The sequence below is a fragment of the Passer domesticus genome, chromosome 4, assembly GCF_036417665.1.
Source record: "Passer domesticus isolate bPasDom1 chromosome 4, bPasDom1.hap1, whole genome shotgun sequence".
NCBI classification, from domain to species: domain Eukaryota; kingdom Metazoa; phylum Chordata; class Aves; order Passeriformes; family Passeridae; genus Passer; species Passer domesticus.
In genome coordinates this window covers 29,928,995-29,955,940 of record NC_087477.1, presented here as the reverse complement: position 1 = coordinate 29,955,940, position 26,946 = coordinate 29,928,995, and the positions used below count along the sequence as shown (strand labels likewise).

General features: G+C 43.0%; 1 protein-coding gene across 26 annotated transcripts in view; it reads right to left on the bottom strand.

The window, feature by feature from the left end:
• ADGRL3 (adhesion G protein-coupled receptor L3) overlaps positions 1-26,946 on the bottom strand; it is a 489,498-nt gene that overhangs the window by 68,076 nt on the left and 394,476 nt on the right. For 25 of the 26 annotated variants that reach the window (XR_010360855.1, XR_010360854.1, XM_064416867.1 and 22 more), the window contains 6 exons: positions 25,630-25,815; positions 22,881-22,919; positions 9,990-10,173; positions 9,049-9,171; positions 6,707-6,915; positions 5,853-6,029 (listed from right to left, as the gene is read on the bottom strand). Coding sequence is in view for 24 of the 26 variants with exons in the window: in XM_064416867.1 (XP_064272937.1) it covers positions 5,853-6,029; positions 6,707-6,915; positions 9,049-9,171; positions 9,990-10,173; positions 22,881-22,919; positions 25,630-25,815 (918 nt within the window). In the remaining 2 variants the exon portion in view is untranslated. The remainder of the gene's footprint in view (positions 1-5,852; positions 6,030-6,706; positions 6,916-9,048; positions 9,172-9,989; positions 10,174-22,880; positions 22,920-25,629; positions 25,816-26,946) is intronic. The other variant, XM_064416852.1, reaches the window with a different exon arrangement.

Sequence of the window (26,946 nt, the reverse complement as noted above, 5' to 3'; positions counted from 1 at the left end):
TCGCTTCGCAGAATAAGCTGACACACAAATTATTTTTAGCACAGGAACAACTTACTAAGTTGTTCCTTACAAAAAACAATACACTTCAGTGACACGGTTTCTATAGTAAGTATGTTTTATATTTATGATTTTGTAAATGCAAAGCCCAGTGAAAAGAGATGTCTCTGGCTTTGGGATAAAGACCTGTTTTTTTTCCAGCGGGGCCAAGAGCAGTAGGAGGAGAGTGCTGACAGGGATTTGTGCAGGAGGAGTTACAGGAACACTAGTAGCAACCACAGCAGGGTGAGCAGGCAGCCCCAATATTATCCAGGCTGGGAAAATCAATGAGCAGCTCTGGCAGTGCCTGTACACCACAGCTGAGCTAATAAAAACAAATCCCAGGGAATGTCAGCTTATGACAGAATGGCTCTCCCTGAGATGAACAGCCATTTCCTCCCTTATTAAAAACATCAGCAGAAGAAAACAGCAGCCAAACCAAGCTGCCAGCAGCAAAGGACATTCCTTTGCCTAATCTGTCCTACCAGGAATGGAAGAAGTAATATCTTTGGGGGTGGAAGAATAAGCAAGCAGTAAATAAAAACACAATGTCATCAAACTAGCTCAAATATGACCGCCCTGTGCCTGGTGGGAGCTGGCAGAGTGCTGGGCTGGGCAGAAACCCAAGTGGGACAGGTTTGAACTTCTGTGCATTGCTGATGCTGCTTCTTGGATTTGCAGGTCTTTGGAACCATGCAGGGCCTCTCTGCCCTTTTCCCCCCCATCTTTGGTGGTGAGAGGATTTACTGCTATGACCTGGCTGTAATGCTTTGTTGGCTATGTGCAAAGGGTTACTGAAGAGGCAGATGGTTTTGTAGATGTGTCAAAAGCACCAGATGGGGTACACGGACTGGGAGGAAACCCCAAGGATTCCTGAAGTGCATCCAAGCTGGCTAAAGGCATCACCTGCTGTGGCTATAAAAGCATGAGAGGCTTTAAGGGAGATTTTCCCCTTCTGTGGCCAAGAGGAATATGAGCTGGGGGATCCCTTTGCTTTAGCACCCATTCTCTCCATCTTCTCCAAGGATGCACCCAGGAAGGTAGGCAGCTGTGCTCCACAGTGAGTACAGCACCCATTGACCTGGTACACATTTCCTGTGGGCTCTGCAAAGGTAATGTGATCATTGGCACCATCAGGTCCTAACCCAGGAATAAAGAGAGCAAAAATTCCCACCTGAAGCCCCTGTGCAACATTAGTGTCTTCTGACTTTGGCCATTCACAACAAGGCTTAGATCCCTGAGTATTCCTACAAGGTGGGTTAGTCTCTTTTCTCTCTTTGCCTCAGTCCATGAAGCTGCCTTTGCATGTTCTGCATGGGCAACACAAATGAGCTTCCTCCTTTTCTACCTTCCTCAGCAAGATGAAGCCCTCCTAGCAGAACTCTCTCCCACAAACTTCTCCCCAAAAGTGCAACAGCCTCCCAGCAACTGCCAGAAGCAGCAGCCATTCTAAGTCCTAGAAACCCCCGTGGCCAGGACAAAGCTGTATGGGGACAGGTGTGCATAGAGAAATGGCTACAGACCTCACCTCACCATGTGCCACAGACACTACTGCAGATGCAACACGTGGCAAGAGCCCACTATTTTCACTGTAGTAACAAACCCCACTGCAACTGAGAGGCAGCTAAGGTCAGATTCAGCCATGGAGAGGAGGTGAAGCTTAGGAATAATAATTGCATCCATCATGCTGCTCTCCATGGCTGGATTTAGGCAGCTCTGATTACTCACATGGCATCTCCAACCCAAGAAATGAGCTACAGAAGTTGTGCCAAACATGGTGTAGACATCCACCCAGCCAAACTGCCAGAAATGTGAGTTTCTGGAAAAAGCCTGGTCACAGCATCATCAGCTTCTGCTGTCACAGCAATGGTTCTACTCAGCCCAGTGCTGAGAGACAGCTGGAACATGGTTCCACCACAGCACAGCCACTACCTTTGCTTTGGTCCTCACATTCACCCTGCTCTCGGCCAGAAAGGAAGGGTGCAACAAGACAGATCAAGGCTTAGCACTTGCCAGTGTGAGCTATGTGAAGTTTGGAACACAGGCTCAGCCTGCAATAACTCCAGACTGCTCCTCTACTGCTTTAGGCAATGGACTGCTATATTCCACTTAGACTTCATATATTTTTATTCCTTTCTCTCCTTAGCTTGCCTTATGCTTCCACTCCCCAAATAATTAGCACAGTGTAATCTGTTTGTGGTAAAGAAAAACACCTGAAAACTCTCCTATTAATTGTAACAGTAAAACACCTTTCTTTTTTTACTCCTTTCTATTTGTATTTAAAAAAGAAGAGTAAGATCTGGCACTCACTACATACTGATAAGCAACATTTATCTACCCTGGGGGTACCTTTGCTTATTCTGGTTTGGGTGTTTTTTTTAATTGCATTTTCCCACCATCTCTGAACTTGTTTTCTGGCTGCATAATTTTCCCATGATACATTTAAGATGCATCTGCTATAATTAGTATGATGCAAAGCACAAGCTTATGAAAAACAACTTGTAAATTTTGAATAATTCTACAGCAATTACATAGGTAGGATGGCTTATTTAACGATGGGATTTGTTCCACAGCAAGGGAGCCACCACTTTTTTTTTTTTTCAGTGGCTGGAGGGGGACCTACAGCTGAGGGTCCACTGCTGTTCCCCGCAGTTATGCATCCTGCTTGTGTACACAGCCAGCTCTTGGTCTTGGGCACTGTTATTTTACCCCAGTGGGTGAATAAGAAACTCTGAGCCCAACTTATTTTAACAGGCAGAAAGCATCTTCAAATTAAATTCTCCTCTTAATCAGGTACTGTCCTAGTCAAGCCAGAATTGATTCCAGCAACTTCTACTCTTCAAGCACACCAATAAATCCCTGCTGCCATGGTCAGCTGGTGGCATTTTCTGTCCCTCTGTACAAAGACATATTGCTTTTCCACACTGGAGAGCCAGATGGCCATCAATCACCTCTCCTCAGCAACACTACCTGCCAGCTCCACCCTGCCACACACACTCTGCTAATAATTAAACAACGGCCCAGAACTCACAGAGCAGCCACCGAGACCCCCTCTGGAGGACACGCTCTTGTGCCATGTTACCAGGCAGGGAGATCATTCATGAGCAGATGTGACACTTGTCAAAGTGGTCCTGGTTTTTGATTAGCAGGACTATGATGTCTGCTCCCCATGATGCCCACTTTTCAGTCTCATTAGGCAGGGTGCTGTGGATACTCTTTAAGGCAAAGGATGTTCCCTATGGATCCAAAAATTCAAACAGCTGAAGTCAGGAAAATACAAATCTCAGTCATGGGAGAAAATTGTTTCTGTTGCAAAACTCCCAGAATATTATTAATTATTGTGGGTATAACAGCTTTTTTTAGAGATCTTGGTCATTGCCAGAACACTGGTCTAAGAGGTCTTGCAGAAATACACTACATCATTTCCCCAAGGATCATTTCACCTCCAAAAACACTAACAGGTCATGGAATGACTGAGGAATGCCTTTTTGAACCAGCCACAAGATAAAAAAGTGGCTGAAAAGCATATCTATGAGCAGTGAGCATGAGTCAATGAATGACAACAACCCCCATTTGTTTTTAAACCTCCACTTCTCCAAACCAGCAGGTACTGTGCTGCCAAGACTTTAAAATCAGCTCATTACAATGGCATAAGAAATGTCACATAAGCCACCTTCTATGCCAAGAGCCACATGGTCACCTCCACCATGGAGTGAGACAGTGCCACCAGGAAGAGCAAGGTGACAAGCAGCTGGCAGGACAAGTTGCAAATGTCTGCATATTTATATCTGAAATATGTGCCTGTGTTCTGTGGGAGGAAACCCTGCCCTGCCTTTGCCCTCAGGCCAGGATGATCACTGAAGTGGACATGCCAGGAACCTGTCCGGTTGTATCGGAGTCAACAAAGTGGAGCCAATTTGGCTCTTACAGCAATGGTACTTTGGCTGCAGCCAAATGATAAAACGTGACCTGAAAGTCTTGAGGGCAGTTGTTAACACCCAGAAACAGCAACTAGCTAATAGCACACTGGCTTTGCACTCTGGAAGCTTCCAGCTGCAGCTCTTTCCAACCTGCTGGATGAACATGGGCAACGAAGGGTCTTACATACTTCTCCTGCAAGCTGAGATAACAGCAGCTCTACTTGTCTCACGAGGTTTGGATGGAAAGTGCAGACAAGGCTGACCCATTTGCAGCCTGAGAAGAGGCTTGTTGAGCACTGGGCTGTATCTGCACCACGCAGTAGGCATTGCCCCCATTCACACCAGTGGAGCAGATCACTGTCGGCACTTCCCAGCTGCAACCTCTGACTTCAGTGACTCAGGCATATCTGCTAATTCCAGGTGGGTGACAATGAGCCAAACACACAATTCTTATGAAAATTCAAGCAGTTGTAGGAAACTGGCAAAAGCAGACCTGGACTGCAGAATGCCATTAACCTGTAAATGTGTGCTCTGAATAGGCCTTTTCTTCAGGCATCTCCCAGGACAATGGCACAAACATTTAATGGCATGTTTCCTGGACTAGGACTGACTCCAGCAGAATGAAGTGGTTACCACAACTTGCAGGAGCAACAGATATATCCTGCCCCTCTCAGCTGGACCCAGCTGCTGTGTGAAATGTGCCCCCAGGCTCCCATTTCTTGTTTTGCAGAACTTTTGTCATACATGATGCTTATTTAATATATATTTTATTGCAGCTCTTCAGATTCCTCTTCAGATTATTAAGTGGAACAGAAACACACCAAGCAGTGACACTGGAAGACTACTTGAGAAAATACCATAATAGCTTTTGTGGTTATGGTAGTCATGGAAGTGAATCTGAAAAGTTCTGCCTGCATGGAAGATGCCAGTTCCATATCTAGCTCAGAGCTGAGGATTTTGCTGCTGTGCCAGGCACATGAAATGGAGACACCATAATGAAGAAAATGACTAGGCCAAAATCTATTGGGCAGCAGGGCCTTCTCTTCTTTCTCCAGCAGTTTAGATTGTTCTCAACCAAAGATGGCCAAGGCAGCTCAGGAAATGGAGAAACATCTCAACCATTCTCCTGTTCTTGTGTAAAATCCCAAATGTGTGCTTCACTCCCAAAACCACTGCTACCATGGAACATCTACCTTCAGGATTAACTTATTTAGCTCCTGTGGGGTTAGTCATGTGAAAAGCCAGATTTTTACCATGGACATAAATGCAGGCAAGAGAATCAGCTGGTCATGTACTGGCCTCAAGTAGATGCCCAGATTATACAGGATGGTATCAGAAGCTTCCCTCTCATGTGTCACACTCTGCATCTCTCTGTCACAGAGTGAGATGCAGACAATGTATTTTCCCCTTAGCTGGAAGGAGGAAAACACTGTTGGCTCCACACACAAACCTCACACAAACACGTGTGGCAGTGTGTCTGCAGCTGCTGCCAGCAGGACACCCAACCTTGCACCCCACGAGAGGGACTGCACACTTCTGTCCCCCCACCTTGCTACTCCCTGGTGACACAGGGAGGACCCGATGAGAAAGGACCCAGCCAGGGGATGTTCTGTACTAATTAGCAAAGGACATAGCAACAGCTAAACCAGCTCACTCACTATCCCCAGCTCAGAGGTGCCCGTGCTAAGAGCCCAAGACAGGCTTTACATTGGTGTGACTGTTTCCTGTTTCACCGCAGAGCAGAAGGAAGACTGACACGAGATGGTTTCTACTTTCAGAGTTACTGTCACACAGCAACTTCTCAGCTCAGCTCCAACAGTAGTAACAAAATGGTGCCACACATTGCCCACTTTTCCTGCCCAGTGCATTGGCAGCTTGGGAATCTGCAATGCCTACCTTAACTTCCACATGTGCCATCAGGACTGCAAAGTTGGTGAGGTGGTTGCAGGAGCACGTGGTGTGTGTCTTGTTAGTTGTCAGGAGACGACAGCCCTGGGTGGACCAATACCCTGTCATCGTACGCTTCGTGTAGCTCCAGAATGAACAGTTTGGGTTAAAATTTTCTTCTGACTGCTGCAAGGAAGAAATGAATAAATGCAGTAACAATGATAGGCTCTCAGAGATTTCTAAATGCACTATTGAGGCTCTTTGTAACTCTTACCCTTTAATTTTAGATAAACAATTAGCAGTGGTTTATACATCAAGTATTACTTGCCAATACTAGAGAAAGTTAGATTGTTGCAGCACTCTTTGCTAATGCAAACTTAGTTCTTTGTTCTTGATTAATTTCAGACATTGACTAAATCCAGCTCTTCAAAACCAGACTGCTTCATTTGCATTGCAGAGCAGAGAAATTAATTGCTTTAAGCAATCAACTTTTGCAACGACCGAGCTTGGCTAGCAGGAGGACTAGCTGTCCTTTTTCACTGTAATTCCACTTCCCTCCAACATCCCCTGCCACCATGATAAAATAACATTATGGTCTATTCTAATTTATTGGTAGTTTTTAATTACAGAATGATGCGTGTCAGCAACCGAGCAATGGGCATCAGCTCAAAGGAGACTCTTTACTTCTATTAATGCAGTGTAAAAGACACCTTCTCCATAAATAACACAAAGTGCAAAGGAACAAAAGTATAATTCAAAATCTAATCAAGGACTGCTGGGGGCCTCACAGCAGCCAACTTTTGCATCATTTCATTTCAGAAACCGAAAAAAAAAAAAGAGAAGTGCTTTTTGAACTCACACACCTTGATGTGCTTGACAGTAAACACCACAGGATCAGCCAGGTAAACCTTATTGCTGAACTCTTTATTTATTGCTGCCGTGATGACAGGGGAGTTGACAATGACGGAGTGATTGGTTGACATCGCTTCTGTTCCCAACTTCATGCTGGCATTCTCCGTGGAGAGATAGGTGCCCAGGTTGTTGTATAGCACAAAAGCCACCCTGATCTCACCTAGAAGAGAGGTAACAGGTTAGATAGCCAGGTTGAGTCACTGGGGTGGCTTTTTGATTTTTTTTACATTGCAAATCTTTTCTCTTAACCAAATTCAAAACTGCTCTGAGAAAATGTGAAAGGACCAGGATGTGGCACATGAAAACCCACCTCTTGCCAATTCTGGTGAGCACCAAGAGGTGCAACAAGCAGTCCTTGGATAAGAAGGGCAGAGCTCCTTCTTCCAAAAGAAACTTTTATAAGCAAACAGACAAGCAGAAGACAGACAGGAAAGGTGGGCTTATTTTTGGCATCAGTAGGTGTAACTGGCTTCAGAAAAAAAGAGGCCAGGTGGTCCATTTCCCACCTGACATCACTTTATTCTCCTGGATATACCTGGGAAACATGTTTCAAGCTGACATGTTGCACAGATGCAGTATAAAACTATAATTTAGTCTGGTAATAAATTAAGACTATCTCAGGATAGGGGCAAATCTTGGAGAAGGAATCAAAACCTTTCCAACAGAACTCCAAGCTCACGTGACAGGTAAACCAAAATTATAAAATTTCATTTAAAAATACATTTATTCTCTTAATTTGCCAACAGATAATCAGAAAAACACCATTAGAGAGCCTGCAGAAATCTGAGTCTACCAGCCAAGTGTTTTTTACTGAAACCATCCAGTTTGCCTTCTGTTTTGCACATTATTTCACAGCCTATAAATAATAATGGAATGCGATTAGTTTGCTTTCATATGTATTAGTTGTGGAGAGGTATGTTTTTATTCTATATGAATCGCCACAGCAGTTGAGAGGCACTGATGACTCCAAAGGTTCCTCTCAGCCTAAATCCTTTTGTGATAATTCCATTTGTAGCTCTTTGGTGACTCTGAGCATGTGTCAAGCTGGTGAAAATTGATGGTGTTCTGCTTTGAACGGAACTCCAGTGATACTGTGTTTCGAAATACAAAACTTTCCTTTCATTGCTGCCAACAGAGAGCAGAGTAAAAGTCTTGCCCTGTCAGAGTTTTGCTACACATCTTGAGTTTTAAACTGTCTCTAAAAGAGATACTTCTCCTCAAATCCTATGTGCAAACAAGAAAATGGCAAGACTTTCCTTCTGAACCACCAGACCAAACTTTGTCTAAAATTTCTAGAAATTTTAACAGATCTGGTCTGGCTGTAATGCTGCCCTATCATTCAATTTATTTTTTTTTTTTCTTTACAGAGAGGAGGGTGAAGCACTGGCACAGGTTGCCCAGAGAGGCTGACAATGCCCCATCCCTGGTAGTGTTCAAGGCCAGGTTGGATGGGGCTTGAACAATTTAATCTATTGGAAAGTGTCTCTGCTCCTGGCAAGGGGGGTGGAAGCAGATGACCTTAAAGGCCCAAAGCCTCTATGATTCTGTGTTTTGCCTGCAGTGACCAAAGTCTGTATATGAATGTTGTCCCCTGCACACAGATTAATTTTTATAGAAACTCAGAAACAGGACCATGTTGGGTCCACCAATAGAAGCCTATGAGTTTAAAGCTGGTCTACATTGAGGCTGTAGAGTTCAAGAAACGTGTCTGTTCAAACTCCTGATCTGGAAATAAATGGCTTGGCAGGATGAAGACTGTTCACATATAACATCATCTAAAATTTATGCTGTATCAGGAGGTTCATAAGATACAGAAAGGCACTAAAGATTTAGACTCATAACAATTAATCAACCTTTTCTGCCATGTTGGCTCATTATTAATATTTCTACCATTGTTTCTTCCCTGTACTTTTTCAGATATTTGTATGGTACCCTGCTGTGAAGTAGTTTACTCAAATGAGCCTCTTATCCCATCTGAAGCCTCCTACTGCAGAAATCAGCAGTTAAAAGCACTTCTCTGGATTCAGCACTGTGCCCCAGAAGCCCCATAATTTAAGGATCTGATGCATTTTTACCATCACAAAATACTTTTGAAGGCTGTGAATCACTTAGCAATATAATACATTCCCAGTCAGCCAACATAGCTCACAGTCAAGGGCATGAGCAAATGATACCACTGTTAATTAAATATTAACATAGCAATTAATACTTTACTTGTAATGGTTAAACACAAAACAATGCCTAAGGCATGGCTGCCTCGTGAGGCTGGTGTGGCCTGAGGTGCCAGACCTACCATTTCGACCATTCTGCTTCAAGGTATTTGCTGACAGCTGAATGGCGCTTCCATGGCCCATGTTCTGGGGAAACTTCAGATCTTCCAGATTCCCATCTGTGCTTAGTCTCGCAACTTCCAGCTCTGTGTGCAAGAGAGACAGACACTAAGAAAAAAATCTCCGCTGAAATAATCTTCAGGATGGTATTTCAAAGCTACAAAATGGTGTTCCAGACCAGCTGAGAGGAGGGGAATTAACTTACAATGCTGCATGCTAGAATGTGTTTGGGCTCCTATTTCTTTTTAAATCTTTGCCCTCAAGAAGTTTTAAATTTAATTAAAAAAAAAAGTGCACAAATAAATTCTACTCTCTGTGGAAGACAAAAGACAACCAGTTCTTGTAAACAAGAACCTCAGGATATTAAGGACAACGGTTAAAATGAAAATCTGAGAATACTAGTTCTTTGCCACTGGCGATTGGTACTTTCTGTAAATGTTATCAGTGCTCAGGATCTGTATTCATGGAAATAGAAAGAAGAGTTGTTCTCATTTTACATATGCACAGTGGGAGTGCTGGTGCTTTCCATCATGCTTGTTTTTTAATTAAAATCAACAATCAGCTGAATAAAGACACAAATTTGTATGAAATGAAATACAATTGCCTTACGATGAACAATCCCCCTGTGAAGCTCTGCTCTCGTTGCTCTAGCACAGATTATACCCTCAAAGCCGGGAGTAATAAAAGCAGGTCAGGCGCTCATTTTCCATGGGATTTCAAGGGTAGAGAGCTGCCTTATTCCTCTAGGCTCTTTTGGAAAGACTTTGAAGTCCTTCAGACAAAGGCCCAAGACCTATCTAACAAATCTCTCTCCAATTAATCTAAGGACCAAGACCAAAGCTGGGCTTCACAGCCTTTACTCTTCCACGGGCTGCTCTCGGTACTGATGGGATTTGCCCCTTACGGATGTTGTCAGTGTTCTCCCGGACGATGTCTGTCTTCAGCAGGTTGTCAGCCAGCACGAAGGCACTGTCCTCCACCGTGTCCAGCAGCTTGGTGGCCGCGCGCTGCTGCTCGCTCGCGTTCAGGTCCCTCCAGGCGTTCAGAGCCTGAGGCTGCAGGAGGTTGTTCACCGTCTCCACCATGGCCTGCAAGGCGGAGGGATGGAGTGAGAAAAGGCTCCAGCAAACCTAAAGCACCACAGACCTCTGACATATGCTTAGTCCCATCCTCCACACACATCACTTTACAGGGGGACGACAGCATCTCCTTCCCCCACCCATTAGGGCAGCCTGCAATGGAGCAGGACAACTTTTATATCATCAGATATAGGGACAGGGAGGAAATACTGATAGTATAATAAATGTAGGCTGGGAATGGTGCTTTTCCATAATCATCAGCTCTGGGCTTGGAAAAAGGAGGAATTAGGGCAGGTGGAGAAGGAAGGGTAGGAGGAAGGCGACGGTTAAGGAAACATGCAGGAAAAACCCATCTGCAGCACCAGAACTGAAGAGTAGGGCTGGGACACTCAAGGAAGGTGTTTGGTATCTGCAAAGGATATGCTCCCTAAAATATTTCCCACCACATAACCTCTGGCAGGCAGCCATGAAGACACAGAGATAGCTGAGTTATACCACTTCATCCAGAGCAGCAGCAGCAGGTGCCCGTAGAGATTTAGGTAAGACGCTACATTTCAAATCACTGCATTCAGGAAGGAGTGAGCCCTGCGGAAGCTGCTTCAGTCCCTCCTACAGTGCACCTTCTGCCCTGGGCTGCCACGCACAAAGAGCTCCCCCATGGATAACTTCCCAGAGGTTAATCTGGATGCACATACAGGATCACACAAAACTGCACTGGTCTCATGACTGCAAAATTACTGCAGTAGAATTTACCCAGACTGAAGGCTTTTCTCAAGCTAAGTCCTCTGCTTCCTTACTAACCAGAGCTGACTCAACCACTTTTCAGTGAACATTTTTTAATGAGACCAGCTGTACCAGTTGATAGAAGTGATTGTGCAGAGGAAAAGGATAAAAAAATAAGCCACTTTGATCATGCTTTCTTCAGCTGGTTAGGGTCTAGTCACCAGGCAGGCCTACTCCAGAGAGAAACACCTCCACTGCCAGCTAAGGCTGACTGCAGAAACCAATCTCCCATTCAAGATGAAATTGCTGTTCACAATAATTTTCTGCACGCTGAGCACAGAGGCATCAAACCCACACCTCTGCTCTGCAAGCTGATGACAGTCCCATGGGACTTCAATATTTTCCAAGCCTAAAGTGTGCCCCATGGGCTAACTGTCCTGGGAATACTTCAGTATTTATTCCTGATACTGTTTCTAAACCCATGGGTGGAAAGAAGCTGTGGCACAGCCCGTTCTCCAGCAGAGCCCTCAGGAGGAGTGCTACAATGGCAACACGCGGCACAGAGAATCCTGACTCACTCACCAGTCATGGTCAGGTGCAAATGAGCAACGGGAGGATATGATCACATCAAACTGGAATTTATTGCTATATCCACATGACCTTAACAGGCATTTCAATTACAGCAAGGTTCAAAGAGAAAAAAGGCAGCAGAACTGCCACTGTTGGTGCTTTTAATCCCAACAAAGATACCTTCCTTAGTATAGAAGGTTTCTCACACCATCAGGTTTCCTGTTGGGAGACTGCACCATAATTGGGCTCCTCTGATAGCACAAAGCTCCTACTTTCACAGTTACATTTATTCATGGTCAATTAACTCATTTGTTCTTATGCCAAAGCTCTCCTATACCATAAACAGAATGCCTTGCTCATTTGGTCTTAAGTGGAACTTGATAAGTATAAAGCAATTTTTTTAAACTGATTATTAAACTGATTTTCCTGAATAGTCTAAAAATTATCTTAACACATTTGCTATGCACTTGCAACAAGCTGGTTAAAATTAGTAGTCAAGAAGAAACAGAAAAATCCATAACATTTAAATCTAATATTTTTCTGTGGTTTAGAATTTGGAAGCATGATCTCTGCAGCTCTTAATAAAATTCTGTAGTATACTTTGGTAGCTTATCTCTTCACAGGCAAAAAAATAGGTGGTGCTCTTTTCCAGTGACCAAAAAGCTTAATTAGTTTGTGGTGCAGCTTCTACACAACATGGTGTAAAGACCTTTTATGCCTGGAAAGCAGAAAATGAGGATTTTTCTCCCCTTTCAATGTTATCACACAATTTGCCTTACCTCCATTTAGCTCAGCTCCTACCGGTGTCTTAAATTCTCTGCTAAAACAACATCCTGCATACTTTTATCAAATATCTGAATGGTGGAAATGTCTTTGCAGCAGATCCAGCTCCTGGCTCTGGACAGAAAGGTAATGTCTGTTCATCAGAATATGAAACAGATGCTGAAATATTTGCATTACAGTGAAACATCTGCTGCAAAGACTTTACCCCAGAAAAAATACTTTATCTAATGCATTACATTTTTTGTTTGTTGTAGATGTGCACATACATGTGCATGCAAGTTTGAGAGAAAACACCAAATAAGCCTAATGTACTGCTTACTGCATCACGTGCACTCCCAATGCTGAGCATCCGCCCTCTTGAAGTGACAAACCTAAAACCAGCCACTTCACATCACTTTGGGTCTGGGGTCAAACACAAAAGCTCCAGGAAGATTTCCAAGGACTTTGGGTCACATCCTTACCACGTATCTCAGCAAAGCTGGTAGACTATCTTTGTTGGCATTACATCCGAGATTAATTTAGTCCCCAGCTTTTCCCAGAGGGTCATTCCCCTCACCTGTCTCAGTGCATTAATCAAGTGCTCCCCACATTATATTTCTGAGTGCAGCACTTCATTATGGCCGAGTGCTGTGGGCTGAAGCCAAGGAGATGAGGTGCTAATGAAATGTTTGCATTTTGGACAGGAGCTGAGGTAGGTGTTTAAATGAAACAAAACAGCTGTTATAGCAACAGTGCCTTATGAGACAGAGATGCCAACTGGGAAAAGTTGGGCAGGGGAGTTGGAGTTGTGGGAAAGCAGGCACACATGACAAGGATAGGCCCGTGTCTTTACATTTAAGCTGAGCCTTTGTGATTTACGTGGGTTTGGCACCTGGTCCAATGACTTTGTAGTCTGATTTAGCTCCAGCACAGAAGAAACAGCTGTGCCAAACCTCCAGGAAAACCTCTCAGTGACCAGCTGGAGGAGGTTTAGCCCTGGGAGAGAACCTTCAAAATGCAGAAGGCATGGGATAGGTGTGCTTGGGAGCTGATGGCTCAATAGGTTTTGCCTGAGATCCCTGGGTATCCTGGTAAAGGTGGGGACTTTCAGAGATAGGAGATAGGAAAGCTCTGACTTAGTTTCATCTCACCCTACTTCTAGAATTTAACATGCAGCCAAGTAGGGAGCCCAGATACTCTCCAGTTTCTCTCTCCCCACGAAAAGTAGAAGAAACTACCCCAAGGATTATCCCCATTTTACCCAAAACCACATGAGATTAAAGCCATCCATAAAGAACCAAACATCTGTTACAGAATGCTGCATGACCTCTATTGAAGACCCTGTCCTTGCTTCCCAAGCTAAAGAACTACATATCTCCTGTGGTTTTCTTTTCTTCCTCTGCCTGATCCATCTTGCAAATGCAACTCAGCTGAGCTTCCTGCAAAATAAAAATGTGGGGTTTGGAGCTCAAACATACCTCAACACCATGCACAGCACAGCACTAAACCAATGCTGTGATTGCTTGGACTTAAAGAGTAGACAGCACAAGCACACAGATGCACCAGGAGAAGGACAAAAGTAACTCAAATTAGATCAAGAGAAAGCTTTCATAAAGCACAGCTCGCTTGTTTGTAGGCTAAGATCAAATGAGGGAAGAAGAGCACGGCAGAAGAGAGCCAAGAAGGCAGACTTTCTATTTTTCTGTGCTGAGATACACAGCACAGCTTTATGCTCTCTGTGATGTCAGGGTATCTATATATGCAAAGCCAAACCATCTGATTACCAGCCTGTAAAGAGCAACCATCCTGGGTCACAGAATTTTAGACACAGTGGACCTTTCATGTCCCCAGCAGTGACTGCAACTGGACATCGAGAGAAGAGCAAGACCCTGATGAGCACAAAAGACAAATCCCATGATGGTGATGCCTTTCGTTATGTGGTTATATAGAACCACAGCTTGTATGTCCAACACAAATAAATGTTAATAAATTGTAGACAGAGGTTTTCCCCAAGTGCATGTGCTCATGGTTTCTTGGTTCTATCCTGAGGTTACAAAGAAGAATCAAAATGTAAACCTTCCTTCTTAGACACTTACAAATTGGTATTAAAAGATGCATTGTAAAAAGGAAATTAATTAGAAGCCTTACAGTAATTATGCATTACTAAAAGGCCAGTTGTATGTATCCCATTGATTTCTTTTGTGACAGCTGCTACATTTCATTAAACTGAATTTTGCTTGTTCATTTATTCTCCTCTCCTCTCCACTTCTCTTCTCTTCTCTTCTCTTCTCTTCTCTTCTCTTCTCTTCTCTTCTCTTCTCTTCTCTTCTCTTCTCTTCTCTTCTCTTCTCTTCTCTTCTCTTCTCCCCTTCCCTTCCCTTCCCTTCCCTTCCCTTCCCTTCCCTTCCCTTCCCTTCCCTTCCCTTCCCTTCCCTTCCCTTCCCTTCCCTTCCCTTCCCTTCCCTTCCCTTCCCTTCCCTTCCCTTCCCTTCCCTTCCCTTCCCTTCCCTTCCCTTCCCTTCCCTTCCCTTTCTCTTCTCCTTCCCCTTTCTCCTCCCCTTCCCCTAGAAACGTCTGGTGAAAGCACCTGGCTATGTGGCACACAGCTAAAACCTAGGAGGTTTGAACTCTGTATATATGCAATGATACCATATCTATTTAATTTTCTCTCACTGTACCAACATCCAAGACTTTGATTAAAAATAATTTTGATTAAAAATAATTTTGCAATGTAAAATCTTTCTTTAACTGGGACTCAACACTGGAAATCACGAGATGTTAGAGGTACTCAGCTCACTGTCAAATTTGGCACCAGACTGCAATGTGTCACGGTGGTTAAGCATAGCAGCCCTAACCTTAGAAAAAAAGCAGCTTTCCTAGAGTTAGGATCTCTTTAAACCTTTATTGTTCATTTTGGTCTCTGGCTGAGTAGCTGATGGAAGATCAAAAATCTCAACAAACCTATAGCTGGAGAAAATACTGCTTTATGGCAAGTGAATACCAGCAGGTCCTACAGGGAATATTGGTTGAATCCTTCTGTTGAGTAATTTTCAAATATGCAATTTGTCCTTCCTTACAAAGGAGCATCTCCTAAAGAAGAGACTGAACACACTGTACACTTTATTTAGCAAGAAACTTACATCAAACACTTACCTCCTATAACAGCTTTGCAAGAATAAGAACAGTGGCACAGGGCAATAAAGCACCACTTTTGCAATGACATCTCTAATTAAAACATCTGAATTTTATGACTTGTAAAGCCCTGTCTCATACTGCTGATGCTTCCTTGATCTCACAGGAATATCTCATGCAGTGCACTTTCAAGAGTTAGGATATAAGGAGCTACAGCCATATGGCTTTGCATAGGTAGGCTAAAATCATGGCTGGTGCATGAAGCAAGCAGCGCTTTGGTACCCCTGTGCCAAAGGTGTTTGCCAGCACAGACTCATATAAAGAGATTTGTTCCCCTTCCTGAGAACAGCAGTGCTCAGCCTGCAGAGCGCAATCACACAGGCACAGCCTCAGGCCACGCTTAAGGCCTGAGTTTCTGGTCCTGCCTGAGGTCTCCCCACAGAGCTCCAAAACAAATGCGTTGTCTTTATCTGAAAAATGCAAACATATAACTCACCCACTTTTTATAACAGCTTGAGGTTTTATGGCAAAATCATCAGAGAAAAAGAGCACAAAACTCCTTTCAGGCCCACACTTCACAGCACAAATGAAAAACCCATCAAAGAGCAGATGCACTGAACTGTTGATATGGTACAATGATCACAATGCTATGCACTTTTTTCCTTTTTTCTGACTGGAAAGCAGTGGTACTTGAAAAAAGCTTAGTTGTCTCCCTGCTCAAGAATAGCTGGTTTTGCTCTGTATTCATATTAAACACCCAGAGCTAAAACAAACCCTTTCCTCAAGCTATCAATATTTGCAAGCCTCCAAACTAATTGAGTTAAAGGCACAATCAATGCCATTGACGACAAATTCTGCTGGCAAGTTCTGCTGGAAGTTGTTTGATTCTTGCCTCTGGCCAGAAGAACCACCAGTACAAGAGAAACTCCCATTAACTCTGAATCTACCTGGTACAGCAGGAGGAGAAGACCAGCATGAAAGTATGGATGTGGGAACACAAATACTTCTGGAAAGGTTATTGCATTGAAAGGGACCAGATGACGAAATGACATGTCTTTTTGGAGTGGCAAATGAATAGCACCTCAACCCCACTGCACAGGCGTCATCAATCAAATGATTACACTAACTGCTGTGTGGGACTTCAGGACAAAAAGAGATGCACATGTCATTTCTTCAGCTGCCTAAACAAGGAAAATGTCATTTGGCTACATGATGGCTTTAAATCCTACTTCTTTGCTGAAAAGTGCCTTCAAATCTGTCTGACAAGGCTCTTCACTCTTGGATGATTTCTTTCCTTGCCATTTATTCTTTTAATTCAATATCAAAATTTGTCTCTCGTCAAAGCATCAGTAAGCACAATGGAGACAATTTCTTACAGGGAAGCCACTGTCTAATGTTTTTTAAAAAGCAACACGGTCATCACAAAACTGTTGTAATATTCAGTGGAATGTACAAACATATTTAGACTGAAAGGAGCTCCGCCACAATGAATGCTTAAAAATAAATAAATCCTTAGAATATCTACTACTAATATTTGCTTCTGTCTTCAAAACTAAGCCAGAAGCACTAGCTTACATTTGGTACCAGAGTGGTGATTGGCAACAGATGGTATCAGTTTTGGTGAACTGAGACAAAGCCTAGTACTCATGGCAAAGGCAGGAAGAGAACTTCCCATGACCATGCAGAGAAATTTCTAAAATTGCTCCCCAGATTGAGAGCAAAGGCTCCCAAGAGAGAGTGTGCAACTCTCTCTCTTCAACTATACAGAAAATGTTTATGTTGTGGCTACAGGATCTGTACTGACTCAGAAATGGCCTGAATTCCAGCAGTGCTGAGAACTCACTGTAGTGAGAAGAAAGGCACTGACCTTTATTGAAATTAGGCCATCTACGAAATGCTTAACTATGGAATTAATGGTCTTTTACTAGGTATGCAAGGTTTGCAATCTTGGCCTTGAACTACCAATAATCTCCTAATGGGAGCATGCAAAAAATAATAGGCGATATGAGAAAGAGAACAAGGTTACAAATTACAGGTTATGGTTTTGCTTTAGTTACTATATGAGGAAGAATATTTTAAGGTCAGAAGGCATCTGTAGAACTGACATAAAATGAATTGATTGGGAAGAAGGAAATAACATACGATCTATTTCATCTAATGAGATCTTCCCTGCAGAATAAGCTGAGAACTGCATTTATGAATCATCAGTATTTGCTGCCCTACTGTTTGGGATTTGAAACCATACAGGCAACTGCAAGAGTAATTACACAAGGGAAGCAAGCAAGGCTGTAGCAAGAAAGGAAAATGCCTCTGACAGGATATCCACAGCCTTCAAGAAAACTCCTGGGGAGTCTGTGAGACTCATCCTTTCCCTCCAGTGGCTCAAATCAAAGGGACATCTCCCGCTGCTCCCTATGGCAATTTACATTCAGACTTTTTACCAGTGACACCAGATACCACGAGTGACTCAGACTCAAGCAGAGAGTAAGCACAGAACAACACAGAAAACACGGGATTTTTTTCTTGGTTTTGCCATGTGAGAACCTAACCGTAGGTGTAGCTGGGTTGTAGGTGGATGCACATGGGGTCACCTTCCTTTTTAACATTTATGCGATGAATTTTAGAGTCTGGTCGCAAACCCAAGGCTGCTGCTTTGATCCTCCTCTCCCTTAACAACAGGCTCACTGCAGCAGAAACATGCAGGGTGAAGATTTCTAGTTTCATTCTTGCTGACACAAATCAAGTGCAGGTTTCTCAAGCTGTGAAGTATATTAGGTTCACAGAGTTTTAACAAAGGACTACCAAACCACTGAACCTCACTGCGAGTCACACTTCTTTCAGATGTCCTTTTAATTATATTAAATGAAAGTTTTAGGCACTTTGATGCTGATGGGCAAACATCTCGATCTCTTGAAAAAGTAGCTAAAAGTACTCCCTGTAGCTATAGTTAATATACAACATTGTATGCTCACTGCTAGCCAATTTATTCCAGCCACTTTAACAACGATACCTCGCCTGACAGGCTGTGCAGAATAGCATCAGGAGTCAAGCAATGCACAAATCATCAGAGAACTCTCAGAGTTGTTTGACACACACTGCAGAGCTCTTTGTCATACAGCCAATTAAGTGACCAAACAAGGAACTTGAAAACCTTCATTAATTTGCCTCTTTTTTATATAAATGGAGGTTAGAGTCTTTCTTGTCACAGGGGCAACAAGAACACAAGCAAACACAGCATAATTCAATTTGTGCTCCCTCTCAGAGCTGCAAGTTTCTTTCGTTTAGTCTTCATGGAAGCTGCGACCAATCATGCAAGCAAGAGAGAAGTAGGACAAACAGAATTAATCCACTTTAAATAGTACTGGCTAAGTCCCAGATGCACCTTTTATCTGATGAGAACTACTAGGTTAGCAAAGAAAAAAAAAAAGTCTCTTCTGCTCAGGTCTAAATGCCTTGAATCCTCTGAGGAAAGCCTTTCCATTTTTGCTTACTGCAGCAATTCAAACAGCCCATGTTTCAAATAAGAAATGTTCAGAAAACTTCCAGGAGAACCAGAAGGACAACTCTGCAACCTCTTGCCACTGCTACCAGGAGCCTGCTATCCTCTCAGCGCTGGCTTCCTGTGTGGCTCTGATGACACCTGCACCCAGAAGCTCTTGTAATTATCAAGGGGCAGGTGCCACCTCCATCATCTTTGCCATTTGCTATCCAGACCAGTGCAGACCTACAAAAGAAGGCAAGCTGACTTACAGGGCAGCTCAGAGGATGGCAGGAACAGAGAGCAGCAAAGATGCTGCAAAAGCAACCCTCGCCTGCCACCTTCCACCCTTTCCACAAAGCTGCCATTCACACTATCCGTTGTATTCACCAGCCTCTGGCTTCAAAACAACTCATACTGACTTTATAAAATAAACCAAAAGAATGGGAACCTTGTGAAGATTTTGTCTTCCAAGATCCTCATCCCAAAAGCAGCATGCAATTTCATATGGGAAGAGGCCTCTGGTTTGGCGCTGAAGGGAAATTCATTGGCCTCCTGATGCCCCAGAGCTGCAGCCCACAAATCCAAGTGAAGCAAGCAGGTGAGCTCAGACTTTGCACTCAGATGCATGAACATGATGAAGAGACTGCAAGCATGGGTGTGGTATGAGCCTTTAATAAACCCTGTGCTTTCAGCTACTAAATCAGCAAAATTCTCTAATTTTTTCCCCATGTTTAAGTTTTCTGTTTTAATACAGCCTGACTTAGTACATTATGTGAGTACTTAGATTTTTTTCTTTTTTTTTTTTTTTTCTTTTACTACCCCATCTTTGCTCCTAGAGGACAGTAGAACTGCATCCATGGCATTTTATATTGGGGAGCTGAAAAATACCAAGCACATGACAGTTGCTGAGGGGCACATGGAAGAAATCTGTGACACCAAACCCAGTTTCACAACCCCCAAAAGGCAAATGATTTCTGTTTTCTACAACTCCAGTGCTTCAGATTAAGGACAACAACTTTTGGAAAATGAACAAACATAAATACTGGAAAAAACTGAAGAAAATTCATAACAGCTTATATCACAGCCACCAAACCAAGCTATGCTAATCAAATGCATCATCCATTGTGACTCATTCTCCCACATGATGACTTTTCCATCCCCTTCCCAAAACAGAGTGCAATAACTTCAGAAAGGTGGGCAGAGGAGATGTAGATCTCTGCTCTCTAGAAGGCCACCCTCTTTGCCAACAGAGCATCTTGCTGAGGCCACTCTGCTACCTTTTTATACACCCTGGTCAGCTCAGTCTCAGCTGACTATTAATTAGTATCACAAATTAAAACCCACTTAGCAGTTTCTTAGCTATCACCATGACTGAAAAATCTTCCAGCAACTGTCCAGTCATTGTATTAATATATATTCATCATGCCACCTCATGGGTTGGTTCTTATTGGATTTTTGAGAAAAAAAAAAAGATCATTTACCACATGTGAAACTAAAGAAGCAGCATTTGTAACCTCTATCTCCAGTCAATAAAATCCCTGAGCTTTTAACTCAACAAATTCTGTGAAAATGAACAAATTAAATCCATGTTTGTTTTAAAGGTACCCAAAGAGATGAGGTGATAATCTGATAATGCATTCCCAGTTTTACATTTGAATAACTTGCAAAATTTCTCCATCCACTCTGCATATTTATTTATAGTAATTTATTTTGGGCTTAAGAGGACTTTACACACCAATTGCTACAGGGACTCTGTCCTGGCTACTTAAATTGGTTAGCCTAAAGAAAACAGTAAGACTGATTTTAGCAATTATTATCTTCTCAGGTCACCCTCCTCCTTCCAAAAAAGCACCTTTCCTCAATGGCACTTTTTCATACTGCACCTTCCTTTGTCTAGGGAGCACAGAATTGAAGGTACACTTCCAGCCCTCTGAGCCAAATTCAGCCAGGGATGCTCTTGACAATAATGGGATCAGCATGAGGAGATCATATCAGCAAAGTTGAATACTCTATTTCTCTGCCATCAATGCCACATGTCCCAGTGACTTCCCATGTCCCATTGACTTTACAAAGCCCAGGGGGCCATCACCTAAGATTTGTTGAAAAATCTCTGCTAAATTCCTCAGCCAGCCCAGACATTTCCTGGTAAAGGATGAGTAGCCTGTAACAGAACTATCTGCAGTCACATCTAATTGCTATTACAGACAACCTCTCCCTCACCAGATTTTTTGATGACTTTAGCCACACAATTTTCCACATGGAAGCATACTGTATGAAAATATGTCGAGATACGTTACTTTACCCCCATATAGTACAAAGCAGAGCTGGAAAGGTTCAATTAGGTAATCTAATTCATTTTTCAAGCCCTCTTTTACAGGACTGTCCTCTTCAATACATATACCAGATTTGTCCATACCCATACTTAACAGATCAAGAAATGAGCTTTCATCAATTTTTATCTACTGAAGAAGTAGATGCATGATTAATGCTTAAGACATGCAAGCAACCTTTCCAAGTGAAAGGAAAGGAGTCCTTGAAATTAAGGGTAAGCTGAAGTTTTTGCAGAGAATTCAGGCTTTATTCTATCAAGGCCAAGCTTTCTGTAGAGTGTGTTAAACTCACCAATCACTACTGTTTGAAAAAAGACAGAAGAGCAGGAGCGTGCATTGGCTCTGTGGAGAATGCCTCTGCAGCCAGGGGGAAGGACAGCTATGGATCATGTAGCACCCAATGTCCCCAACAGGACTCTGCAGCCCAGAGTCAAAGCAGTCTCACCACGTTTCCAGTGGCACCAGTACACAAGGCAGCTAGCTTGGGAGTGAGCACTGCACTGCAAACTTTCCTAAATTCCTTCAAATGCCTGCTAGTTGCTTTCTGTGGGATCCCAGGCAAGGGATATGTAACTCTGTAACTCATCTTTATCCATTAATGTATATAGAAGGGAACATGTGACTTTATCTCATGACATTTTCCAAAGGGAAGACTGCCTACCAGCACAGAGGGGTACCGTTTTATTTCTAATAACCTAGAAATCCAGACCATCTAATCCCATTTGCTAAATGAAATTTGTGCTCACAAAATAAAGTCAGTACAGACTGTAGGAAGTGAAATTTTGCAAGAAAATGCAGGTATAGACAGCCCCCTCCAGAAATAAATTCATTTACGCACATTTCACGTATGCATATAAATAATGATCAACCACCCATAAGAACAATATCAACATTCACAAGCACAAGACAGAGATTAGAAAGTAAAACATTTACATTTCTTAGAACAGCTTTAACTGACCTACAGTACACAAACAGATTTATATAAAAAACCACTGGAGCAAATGCTATAAGGCAAGGTGACAGGATTAATAAGATAGCCTGAGGTCCCACTCCTGAAAAGCCCACAAGTGTGATCTTTCCAGAATGCTGAGGCTTGACTTTGCTCACATCAAACACAACATAAGCCTATGAAAGTCAGGCCAGACCTGGGTGAACTTCATGGGATGTTATGTTCATCACCCTGTGCATTGTTTGCAGCACTCTCCTCCTTCCAACATCTCTCTGTGAGACACTCTGCATTTCATTCCAATCCTGCCTCCTCCCTCATGCTGAGTGCTGCCACTTTGAACTTTTCTAGTTTAGAAGTGTAATAGTGGAAGAAGGAAAACTAAGGAAATGCAGGTGGCAGCAGCATGAATGACATGCTGTAAGCAAAATCCAGCTGGTCTGGAGACATCTCTGTGAGCAGCAGTTTTGCATTCTTTACTTGCACATCTCCATACTGTCCTGCTCATTCAAATGGCCAGATGAAACTTGTCAGATCTCTCTTGTGTTTTTTTCCACTTTCTGGTTCAGAGACTTTGTCCCAAATTTCAGTCAAGTCTGAGAGAAATGAGACAGGTCGGTGAGGTAAAAACCTACATTATTATCCTGTAACCTTAACCTTAGAACTTGCTGCCACAAAGGTGGTAATAATCAGATTATTCACAGAGACAAGACCCACTTCACAGTCATTCAGTCAAACAACTGGACACGTGTATTAAAAACACAAGAAATACCTGTACATAGGCCCTGCAAGAGCGCTCCCTTTTCTGAAGCTGAGTCCATAAAGAGAGCAGATTAAAGACAGAATAGAAAAAACAAGTTAGTGACAGAACAAGGGAAAAAAAAGAAGAAAATGCCTGTGAAAAACCCCTCATTTCTCTCTTAAACAGCTCCTGAAAAACCAACAAAACTAAAGGAGTGAGCATGAGTTAGTCAGCAGTGGAAAACTGGAAGGGCTGGCTCCAGAAATGTGGGTTAGTCCTTTTTCAGTAAAGTGCAGCACAGACTGGCAACTTTGCAAGAGCAGCTGTTAGATGGTAGAAGACTCTGAAGTGTAGTAGAGATACTCAAGACATGATGTTTTCCTTACGGCTTGGAGATCACACGTGACATTTCCATGTCAAACAAGGTTGAAAAGAATGAGGCTGATGATTATTTGCATAAGAGGACTGCGGGTTCTGCAGTCAGACAGTGCTGACACCACAGTGAAATATAACCAAGCTTCAGATGAGCAGGACCAACCCCAGGGAGCAAGACTTGTGCAGGACTGCATCCCGATACAGCCTGGATCTGTATGGACCCATCCTGACAGACCTGGGGCTTGGCAGGCAGTCTGCAGCAGTGAGCTGGAATTGGTGAGATCTGCATCACTGCAATGAAAGCCCAGGAAACCAGGCTGTTCAGAGCCACTGGCTTGGCTGGGTTTGTTTTTGCTGATGTGCCTGGTTGGAAATTGCACATCAACAGAGATTCAGGACAACTTGTGCTCTCAACACACAGCAGTGCCATCCCATTAGCGCAGCTGAGAGCCAAATTTGTCCTCGAGAGTTTTGAGGCTCTGAAATAAACAAAATACACCCAGGTATCATGCAATGCCTAATTTCAATTTCTAATTCATCAATTTGGAACATTAGAAATCTTCCTCTGGGTAAATCTGGCCAGTATGAAAACTTTACAGAAACAAATGGAGATCAAAGAAAGCCTTGCTGAAAATTACAGAGCTATCCACTTGGGGGTCTTCCCAGTCTGAAATGGAACAATTATCACCTTAATTAAGCCTGATCCAGTGGAAAGCATAAAGCTTTTAGTGACAGAAAAGTGGTTCCTGAAAGATGACAGCTTTTAAAAATTCTGATTATGCCAGTTTATTTCAATTTGTTGTACATCAGCTTGTAAAAAACCCACCAGCACAAAAGAGCACAGGTGATTACTTTCAGATCCCCAGCACATTTCCTTTAATGATTAAAAGGATATTTAATAGCTAGTGCTTACTTTATTTCTTCCTTCTGACTAAACAGCACTAAACAAAATTCTTTGCAAATTACTTTTTTCCTATTTTTTTTTAAATACTCTTGATCAGTGAAGAGGAAAATGGAGCAGTAACTCTGCTGCCTTTTGTTTGCCCAATACTACTTCCAAGTTGAATTCATGCATTCTTAAATGAACACAGAGCAGTTGCTCTTCTAAAGAATTAAGTGGGGAATGAGAGCAAGTAAATTACTGAGCCTGTCATTTGGATCACTGAGTCGCATCGCTGTTTTGCAGGACTTCACGTGGTCCAGAATTTTAATGTGGAATGCAATTGATTTGTATGTGTTGCTTGTGCAAAGCTGATGGCAGGGGGAAGAAACCTGCAGCGGGGACCCCAGAAGTGACAGCTGAGCCGAGGAGCTCTGCCTTGCCCAGTCTTCCCCTCCCCTCAGAAAGTCATTCCTGCCCCCATGATACAGCCCCATTTCACGTAACTGAAACAAATATCCTAAGATGAGATAAAAACAAAGATGAAAAATATGTGCTTGCAAAGCTGAATTGACAAAATGTTGGGTGTGGCTGGGATGCACCCAGAAGAACAAGCAGACTACAACCATGAAACCCGTTAGTAAGTGACATTAATTGCTGGCTTTACCTAATATTGTCAGACACCACCATCATTTCAACAAAGAACCAGGGTATGATTATAACAAACAATGTTATGCTGATGTAACAGTTAATACAATTATCACCTATGTTGTTATAAAATGGCTGGAAGCAGCACTAATTAAAAGCATCAGGATAACCCAATTCACAGCACATGCAAAGCACACGAGATGCAGGAGTTCAGCTCCCATGCAACTGAAATCTCAAACAATCCTGAAGCCCTTTGCATTTAAAACAGCATCAGTCTGCGGTAACAACTTACAAGAAAAAATACCACATTACATCTCTGAAAAGCATTTTTCTTCATAAAACACCTAGGAAATTTCAGGTTTAGTTGGGATTACTTATTCCTCATATAATCTTGGGACCAAGTTCTGTTCATGCTTACATGAAAGCCAGAACTGTCAGAGTCTGATATGCAGCTGAAAACAAAATTCTGTGTCTTTTTTTTAATTGGGTGGCCAATATAACCATGTGCTCATTGACACCAGGGTCCAGCTGCTCTTTGTCCTGACAACCAGGCCCACACAATTCCCCGTCATAATCCTAGGTTAAGTCCCATCCCATGTGTTTACATGAGATTCAGTGATGAAGAGGGCTTTTCACTAAGGAAACCCTCAGCTTTAAGTGCGTTCTTACAGAGCCCACAGCTCATGTTTCCTCCCACAACTGGAAACTCCTAGCACCTTTAGTGCTATGAAGCAATTCCACTTACTTCTGGAAATTACAAAAGGACTAATAAATCTTCTTAAACCGTGGGCACAGAAACCACACTGCTGCAATGCAGTTAAGGTGCTTCTGGGGCTAAGAGACAGGCTGTGACTAAAAAGCCCCCGTTGCTCCCACCTTATTCAAGCTGCGCGCGGCGCTGTCCTTCCCGCCGGGAGTCAGGTTGCGGAGCTGCACGTCCAGCAGGTTGACGAGCTGGACCATGGCGGACACGGAGTAGGCGATGTCCCCGGCGTACAGGTGGTTCCTGGTGTGCTCTGCCAGCTCCCGCGCGATGTTGGCAGCCATCTCCCCCGACCTCATCTGCGGGGCAGAAAGCAGAGGGAAAGGTTGTCCCCGGCTGCCGGTGACATGTCACTCCAGTGCCTTCCAACCCCACATCGTTAACCAGCTCAACTCCCCTCAAGAAGAAGAAGAAAAGAGAAGAAGGAGGAGAAGGAGGAAGGAATAGAAGCATTTCCCAAGAAGTCAACTACAACAAGAGTCTTTTGGTTTCATCATGAATAGTTTTTTGAGTATGGCTTTTCCAGTCAACCAGACTGGCTTCAATCATTTCTTCTCACTGGGCACTGTTTTCCATGCTAAGGAAGGCTTCAATTAGCTTGTCCCATTGGCTTACTGTGCCACTTTAAAAAAAAACCAATGTAAGTAGCTTCTCCTATCAAGAAAAAGCAGTTTCTGATTCCAGAATTTTATGAGGTGATTTTTGTTACAGCTTCTGCACAGAAGTGTTCCTTGTAAAAGGAGCAAAAATAGATTATGTAACCCAGAGACAGCAGAGCAAAAAGTTCACTATTTCCATCTTATTTATTTAATGATCAGAAGCTAATTTATCACTTAGCATCACTTGCCACACTAGCCACTGATAATGAGGCTAGTGACTCTCAGCACTTGTGAAAGCATCCTAACTCTAGAGCAAAAGGCTCAAGCAGAGATCCACTAGAAGGGAAAAGCCAGCAGGTGGGTTGGCTGAATCTTCTACTGAAAGAGTTGTATCATCTAGTTGAGCCACAAGACTCACAAATAACCTGCAGGGAAATTAACTGTGTAATTATTTGGGAAACTCCCACTTCTTCTCTGTGCTTTTCCCCCTTTCTTGCTCTGCTCTCCCTATCTGGTACCCCTTTCCTCCTCTGTGCCATGGGTATTTGGGACAAGGCAGCTTGCCCCATCTCCTTTCCATGAGCAGCCCACTACAAAAATACCAGGTTTCTGGTCTTTTATTCATTATCTACCAGTCTGTGATCTGGAATGCAAATCCATGTGGAATATGCCTGGGACAAGGAGAAATTATACAGGATGACACATAAATGAATTTCCCACTTCTCTGTCAGACTCAATGGCAAACTCTGCTGTGCTTTTCATATGAATTTTCAATTGTCTTATCTACTAACAGCTAGAAATCAGATATTTCTCTTGTTCCCTCACTTTCGG